The sequence below is a fragment of the Columba livia genome, chromosome 17, assembly GCF_036013475.1.
Source record: "Columba livia isolate bColLiv1 breed racing homer chromosome 17, bColLiv1.pat.W.v2, whole genome shotgun sequence".
NCBI lineage: Eukaryota > Metazoa > Chordata > Aves > Columbiformes > Columbidae > Columba > Columba livia.
The window spans coordinates 12,325,059-12,333,400 of NC_088618.1; the positions used below are offsets into that span (position 1 = coordinate 12,325,059).

Sequence of the window (8,342 nt, forward strand, 5' to 3'; positions counted from 1 at the left end):
TAAAAAGAGAAATACCTTTTATTACAGATAAAAGCCTCTTATGTTTCTAGAGAGCAGAAGGCAGCCCTACCATGGGACAGGCACAAAGCGCTTGGTGCCAGGAACATGGAGCTGCTGCAGAGTCCTCTTCCTCCCCCACCTCCTCCTCCTCCTCTGGCTCCCCGGAGGCGGCCGGAGCTCAGTAGCAGTGCGCGATGGTCTCCATGTTGAGGAAGCGAACGTGCATCTTGGTTTCGATGTCGATCCCCTGCCACATCTGCAAGGGGAAGGGGCTGAGCGGGGCCGGTGGCCGAATGCCCTGGTCCCTGCGGCCACCCGGTGCCCTCCTCCTGGGGACACGAGCGGAGATGCCACCAACCTTAAGGAAGTCTTCGAAGGTGATGCCCTCGTACACCTGGTCCGGCCCCTGTGCACAGCAAGAGAGAGAAGGTGACAGCTGCCCTCAGGGGTCTTGGGACACTGTGTCACCAAGGCTGGGTCCCCTGGGGCTGTGGGACACATCTCCCATGGGCACTGTGCCCCATGGCCAGCCCAGAATTGGTTCCCAGAGCCACCGTGGCTGCAAGGAGCTGCCTTTTTCATGAGCACTAAAGCCCCAAGTACTGAGGCTGGTGCTTTATGGGGTGCTGCTTGCTTATCCTCCTTGGCTCTTATAATGGAAAACAACGCCCCAAAAAACCCTGAAAGCTTCTGCCTGTGAAAAAAATAATCGGTAACCAAAGCAGCCTGGGGACGGGGAAGATGCCTCAGGTAGGGCAGACACCTTCCAGCCCTGTTTTTGATACCATCTGTGTATCTCTGTGCCGTGGTAGAGCAAGGAACCAGCTCCCACCATTTGTCCCACACAGATGCTGGCCGCCTCCATCATGGCCCCGTCAGCGATGGACCGTGCCGACTCCTTCTCCAGGTGGGGGTTCCCCGACAGCAGCTCCTCCACCACCTAAAAGGCAGCAGGTCAAGCTGAGGGCCGGGAATTCGGTGGTGCTGGGGCAGGAGGGACCATACGTTACATTTCTGTACTCCTGCAGCGTGATCTTCCCGTCATGGTCTGAGTCGTACATGTGGAAGAGGACTGGGGAGAGGAACACGGCAGGGTCAGGGGAGCCCTGTCCCATCACTGAATCATACAATAGATTGGGTTGAAGGGACCCTCCCAGCTTCCCCCCTGCCATGAGCAGGGACATCTTCACCAGCTCAGGTTGCTCAGAGCCCCGTCCAGCCTGGCCTGGGATGTCTCCAGGGATGGTTCATCCACCACCTCTCTGGCCAACCTGGGCCAGGCTCTCACCACCCTCAGGGCCAACAATTTCTTCCTCATGTCCAGCCTGAATCTCCCTTCTTTAGTTTAAAACCATCACCCCTTGTCCTATCAACCATCCACCCCCCATCCCTGGGCTTTGCATAAGCCTCACATTTGAGCTTCTCTTTGCGGAAGCGATCGAGCTGCTCCTCGTCCATGTTCATCTCGATGGGTCTGAAGTAGGACATGATGGTCAGGAAGTCTTCAAAGTTTATCTCATCCGCCAGCCCATCTGACTCCGGCCGCAGGTTCCTGCCGAGAGCAGAGCCGCTGGTGACAGAGACCTGACACCCCCCGGCCACCCCCCACCTCCCGCAGAGCCCAGTGTGTCCCTTAGCAAAACTTTAGGACTGTTTTTTCCCTAAGACTTAGCTTTAATGTCTGTAATTTTTACCCTGGCTCCCTCCCAGCCTTCAAGGAGAAGATCTTTGCCCTCCTGCTTCTGCAGGATAAACCAATTACCCCTGACCCTCCCGGCAGCACCGTGGATGTTCTTACCGCTTGTCGAAAAAGGCATGAACGATTTTGGCCCTAATCGGGTTGAACTCCAGGTCAGGGATGCTGTCGAAATTCTCCTTGCTGCGAAGGAAACACAGACATCCCAAAATGTAAAGGGAGCCGCAGAGGAGGGAGATGCTGTGACAGTCACTGAAGGGCTGGAGCAGAAGCCCTGACCCCATTATTTCAAAGGAATGCTGGGTAAAAAAAAGGAGGTTTTGCATGAAAACCCCTTTTTGCCTCAATTCAGAGTGAAATCAAGCTGTGCTACTGCATCAGTCTGTGCTTGGTGGAGCTACAAGGGATTTTTGTCTCCACTAAAATGGGCCTTTGGGGAGCTCTGGGTCACAGCAGCTTGGGGCTGATGTTTGGGCTCTTTGCACGGTTTTCAGACAGTTTTCCCAGGCACACGGGGTTGGATGAGGTGGGGAAGGAGCTTCTGCTGCCCCCCGTGCGCTGGGCTCCCTCTGCCTTTGCATCTCGCTGCCGCTGGGCTGTGCGGCACCGACACCAGGTCAAGCCTGGGCTGGGTGTTTTGCCGTCAACTTTTTACAAAGCAAATGAGCCAAGAAATCATCTCTGCTGTGGCGGATGCAGAGGGCAGCTGGGCTCCCCGGCTCCTTGCCTGGCTGGTGCCGCCGGTCGGGTGTGCCGGAGCTTTCCTGAGCCGCGGCTTTGGTGAACAAAGACACTGAGGACAGGGAAGAGGGCAAGTGCAGCAGGAACATCTCACTTCCCTCCCCAAAACTGATTTTAAGGCTGCAGAAAAACAAGATATTCGGCAAGAGCAACCCTGCTCTCAGGCTACATCTTCGCCGCTCATTTTTCCTCCTATTATTTGCAATCTTAGAATAGTTGGGGTTGGAGGGACCCTCCCAGCTCCCCCAGTGCCCCCCCTGCCATGAGCAGGGACATCTTCACCAGCTCAGGTTGCTCAGAGCCCCGTCCAGCCTGGCCTGGGATGTCTCCAGGGATGGTTCATCCACCACCTCTCTGGCCAACCTGGGCCAGGCTCTCACCACCCTCAGGGCAACAATTTCTTCCTTGTATCTAATCTAAATCTCCCCTCTTCCAGTTTAAAGCCATCACCCCTTGTCCTGTCACTATGTGCCGTCATAGAAAAGTCCTTCTCCAATTAAATTTTACAGTGAAAATTTTAAGTACTAACTCAAATTATTTAAGATATCATATAATCTCTTTTCTCTATTTGTTCACAGCTTTGATATTTTACATCTTTACGGGAAAATGTATTTCTAAATTCCTATTTTGTTAAGGGTTATAGTCTGAGCATTCACAAAAAGGAGTGAAAATACACGTATGAAAAAGAACAATGGAGCCATATGAAGCTAAAAGTCTTTCGGGTTAGGTTTTATAATGAAATTATAATATTCAGCTAGGTATGAGACTAATCAGCCTAATCAAACTCTGTCAATATAAAATGGTGAGATATCTGAGCTGGAAACTATGAACTGTAACTGCAATGCCGGGCTGCAGAGAGCAGCTCAGCACGGCCAGGGGTGGTGGGAAGGACCCAGGACCAGGTGCACCCTGGGGACCCGGCTCCCCAAACTGGCACCTTTGCCAGCCTGGGGGACGCACGTGCTGGGGGGGCTCTGGGCAGCCCCCGCAGGACAGGGATGGAATCACAGAATCATTTTGGTTGGAAGAGACCCTCAGGATCGTCGAGTTCAACCATAACCCAATTCTAGCACTAACCCATGTCCCTGAGAACCTCATCTAAACACCTTTTCAACCCCTCCAGGGATGGTGACTCCACCATTGTCCTGGGCAGCCTGTTCCAATGCCACAAAGATGGGGATGAGATGATGGAGATGGAGATATGGAGATGATGGAGGTGGAGATAGATGGAGATGGAGATGAAGATGAAGATGGAGATGGAGATGGAGATGGAGATGGAGATGGAGATGGAGATGGAGATGGAGATGGAGATGATGGAGATGGAGATAGATGGAGATGGAGATGGAGATGGAGATAATGGAGATGGAGATGATGGAGATGGAGATGGACGCGCCATACCGGATGGTCAGCTGGTCGCGGCTCAGCTGCTTGAATCGCCGGTGCAGGTGCTCTATCTGCTCTGACGTGACTGTCAGTGGGGAAAACAGAGAGGTGATGTGGTTGGAAAGAGGTGACAGGGGTAAAAGAGAGAGGAGACAAGGGTGATACCCCTGGGGAACAGTCCTTGGGGACCCCATCTGCAGGGCTCCTGTCCTGCCCACTGCCACAAGGAGATCAGGGGGCACCAAAACCTGCCACAAATCTCATTCCATGGGGACACCAAAGCCCACCCTGGCCAGAGACAGCCAAAAGCATTCTTCCTCCTGCATTCCCTCCGGCAGCCTTGGGCACTTCTTGACACAGTTGTCCCTATCCCCATTTCCCTTTGTTGGCACTATGCAGCCTTGCAAGGTCCATCCTGCCCTGCTGGTCCCTGGGTGCTGTGTCCATTGCTGCGAGGCGGGTGACAAGGTGACGGCGAGGGCTGGTTTGTGACCAGCCCCCTGGCCCAGACTGCCCAGCACGGCACAGCGGGATCCCACCTCCCCCAATTTAGGATCCACGGACCCTGCAAACAGGCTTGACTGTTTAATCTGGGGTTGGCTGGCAGCCTGGGCAGGAGCTGTGCCCTGGGAGCGCATCTCAACCTGTCCCAGGGTGTCGCTGCTTTCTGCTGAGAAGTTAATGTGCCATGGCCACAGCCATGAGGGGGAGACAGAAAATAAAGCTAAACAAATAAAAAGCAAAGCCCAGAGCTGAGGACAACCCGCTGTGTCTTGCCAGGGCTGAGGAAAGGCTGAACATGCAGGAGATGCAGCGGCACCCAAAGAGCAAAGCTGGGTTTTGAAACAGCTGCTGCTTGAGCAAAGCCAGGACATGGGGGAGCCCCGAACCATCAGCCTGGGCTCTGGGCTGGAAGCAGAGCCTGTCAGCTTTGCTTTGAGCCCCCAAAATGCTGAGGTTACAGCATGAGGCTCAGCAGCATCTCTTCACCTCTTTCATCCCATGCCACAGGCTATTTGATTTTTTCCCAGCTACTCTCTACAGGCTGTAACCAAGCTCTACAAATCCCGGGAGACTTGCAGAGCCTGACTCTCTTGTACAAATATTGACAGTAGCAATTCCCAGGAGCCAGGGAAGCGGCTTTCAGTGCTGTTCACATGGGATGGTGGCGTCTGTGCGGGCACCACCTGGACCCCGCGCTCGAGGCGGCTCCAACCAGGTCATCAGCTTTTCCCAGCGGTGCGAAGAAGGATAAAATCACGTTAAAGTGTAATTGAGGGGTTGCAAATGGTTAACCACCGCAGCTGAAAGACAACAGGTCAATGCTGAGCTAGCGTGCTCGCTGGCTGGCTCCCTCTCTCTCTTTTATTATGTTTAAATAATGTCCTCTGCTCCGTTTCTCTCTGCTGTTTCGCAGCCTTGAAATAGAAACGGTATCGATCAGTGAGGCTGAGCTGTTAGAGCCCTCTGTTAATGGACTGGGAAACCCATCTGTGCTGCTGGGGCTCAGTGTCTGCCCCAGATCTCTGGTCCCTTTGCAGGATGAGGCCATTTGAACCCCCTGGACCAACTTTGGGGGTCCTCCCTCTGAACCCACTGGCCCTCAGGCTGCACAGACACCACTAATTCACCCATTTGATGTTTTTTCCCTAACGCCTCTCTGCCTGGTGCTCTGCTGCTGTTCACACACACACAAACTTTCTTTGGTCTTTGCTTTCCAATTTTGGCCACAGAGAAGTGACCTTTCGCTTTTTCCCGTGACAGCATGGCCGTCACCATGGGAGCAGCTGGGCCACCAAGCCTTCAGCATCAGCTGGGACTTGGTCACACACCAAAAATCTTTGATCTCTTGGAAAAATAGTTCCCGGGCGCTGACGTGACAAAAATGTGGGGTCAGTGGCTGGATGCTCACGGTCAGTCCAGCCCCGCTCCCCATCCATCTGCAAGGCAAAAAAGAGGGATCTTCCTCGCTGTTTCCCCAAACCCATGTCTTTGCAGCCACAGGCAGGTCTCCGAGGACGGCACCGTCCTGCCAAGGGCAGCAGCACTTAGCTGCTTTCCAATAAAAAAGAAGCAAAGCCGCACCTACACAAAGGGCAAAGGCTTTTCTGCCAGCAGGACTGGCTCAAGGGCAGCACAGGCTGCTCGTACTGAGCATCATCCCCAGCGCTCTGATGCTGCAGGCCCGTGTCTGAGCATGGTAACCTGTGCTATAGGGGGAAAAAAGGATATTTAAAACAAAGGGTGTTGGGTTTGCTGTTTCCCAGTCTGCAGCAGTTTGGAGGCATGTTCCCCAGGAAGAGATGCGCTGGGGGGGGTGCTCAGTCCCCATTGCCCTCCCTGTGCTGTGTTTTGCATCACTGGACTGGCCTGGGTGCAGAAAAGATTGTATTGTCCCAGGAAGACGCCACTGCTGCTGCTTCGTAATAGGGCACGTGGCAGCAAGGACGGGAACTGGTCCTGATGGTCCTGAGCAGACAATAATGGGCTCCCCTCTTGCTTTTGGGGAGGGAGAAGGCAAAGGAACATGCCATGGGCACATCCTGGGGAGCTGCAGGGACCATTGCCCTGTCCCTGCCCCTCCCAAGGCCCAAGGGTGACCGCAACGCCCTCCATGCAATGCCCACATTTGGAAGCCTGGGGCAAACTTGCATTCCCCAGGTTTTTCCAGCAGCAGCCACAGCGCCGTGGGAGCCCTGTGAGTCCTGCTGGTCCTGGCACAGGGTCATTGCAACTCCCGCCACCCCCAGCTTCTGGTTTCGGTGAGACTTTTTCTGGGTGTTGTCTCTATAAACCCTTATCTGGAGTGATTCCTGGGGCACTCGAGTGTGGGGCAGGTGCTGGAGAAAGGCTCGTGGGCAGAATCTGCACGGGAGGTGCCTGGTACAGGCAGCCTGGCAGCACCGGTGCTGCAGGATCCCCAGGTTAGGGTGTCCCCAAAACAACCTCCTCCCGCCCCGGGCTGCCACACTCGGACCCTGGGTTCCCCGGCTCCTGCCTGCGCAGGGCTGAGCTCACCCCGGGTGCTGCAGAGCTCAGCGCTTGCTGGGGGAGGAAGAGGAGAAGAAGCGAGAGTGGAGGAAGCGCGATGTGACCATAGGGTTGGGGAGAAGGGGCTGGATCGCCCCCAAGCCCAGCACATCCCTTGGGTAGGAGAAGAGCCTCCACTCCCCCCTCCATCCCAGCTGGGGGAGTCGTGGGGGAGTGCCCCAGCGCTGGGCACATCCTGGGGCACCCTGGAGTGATGACATTTCCCAGGAGGGACACGACCACCAGCACCGAGCCCAGCTTGGAGCCCTGGGCCACGTCCCCCCTGCAAACCCCCGCCCGCCCCTTCTCCCCGCACCGCCGGGCGTTACACCCGCACCGGCCCCGCCAGCATGGCCGGTGGCTCCTGGGCGCAGCAGCGACGTGGGGACAATTTCTCGCAGTGGCAGCGTGGGTGGGCAAAGCGCTGCTGGGGCTCACACGTGTGCGGCACCGGGGGTGCATCCCTGTGGGTCACACGGCTGCATGTCCCCCCCCACCGCCCTGGTGACATGCCAGCACCTCCGGGTGACATTCCTACATCTCCCCCCCACCCCTCCATCCCCGGTGACATGCCTGCATCCCCCCCGCACCGCCCCCGGTGACATGCCGGCAGCTCCAGGTGACACGCCTGTCCCCCCCCGCCCCGGTGACATATCTGCATCCCCGCCCCCCGCAGCTGACATGTCCTGCATACCCCCCCCCCGGTGACATGTCCCCTGCAGGGCCGGCCAGCCCGTGTCCCCTGGCGGGGTGCGCGGCGGTGGGGCAGGAGGGCTCCGGGCGCGGGGGGAAAAGCGGGCAGGGCCCGGCCAAGGTGCCCCCGGGCCGGGCTGCTCCTGCCCCGCGGCGGGCGATACTCACAGCCGGTCCTGTCGGCCAACTCCCGCATCTCGGCGGGCACGGAGTGCGCGGAGCCCATGCCGGGCCGGGCCGGGCCGCTGCACCGGCCGCCGCCGCCGCTGCTGTCGCTTATAAGGGCGGGCGCGGCGGGGAGGGAGGAGGCGGCAGCGCGGCTCCTCCGGGTCCCTGAGCAACCCGCTCCGCCGCACCATCATTAGGTTCCAGAGTTAACAGCCCCCCCCCGCCATGCGCTGGTGACACTTGCAGCCCCTGGCCGGGCCCACTCATGCTGGGACCAGTCCCTAGGAGATGGGCACAGAGTGGCCCCACGGTCCCCCCACTCCCTGCCCAGCCTGGGCTGGGGTCTCCCCCATTGCAGCAGGAACCCCAGTTCTCATGTGAGCCCTCCAGTTTCTCCCAGCTGGAGACCACAGGGACCCAGGAAGCTGGGAAGAGACCCAGGGGTGACACAGAGTCCCCTCAAAAGCAAGAACCCCCAGCAGAGGCGCTGGCTGCGACCCTGGGGTGCAGGACCAGTGAGGAGGCAGCACCCAGCAGGTCTGTCGGGGCCCGGTGCAGAGGTGGGTGTTTCTGTCACCGTGTCTCTCGGTGCCAGACTGGGCTCCGGCACTGGCAGTGACACGTCAGCCTC

The 8,342-nt window shown here is 57.4% G+C and overlaps 1 protein-coding gene across 2 annotated transcripts; it reads right to left on the reverse strand.

The window, feature by feature from the left end:
- Nucleotides 1–7,870, reverse strand: TESC (tescalcin). Of its 2 annotated transcripts, none has more exons than XM_065033857.1 (8): nt 7,712–7,870; nt 3,836–3,905; nt 1,799–1,879; nt 1,413–1,552; nt 1,011–1,072; nt 833–940; nt 359–406; nt 1–272 (listed from the first exon to the last, which is right to left on the reverse strand). In XM_065033857.1, the coding sequence occupies exons 1-8, from the start codon at nt 7,767–7,769 to the stop codon at nt 39–41; spliced, it is 801 nt and encodes a 266-aa protein (XP_064889929.1). In that variant the 5' UTR covers nt 7,770–7,870; the 3' UTR covers nt 1–38. The 2 variants fall into 2 exon arrangements, with proteins under 2 accessions (XP_064889929.1, XP_064889930.1); XM_065033858.1 differs by having other exon boundaries at nt 1–256; nt 7,712–7,869.
- Between the last annotated feature and the right edge of the window lie 472 nt (nt 7,871–8,342).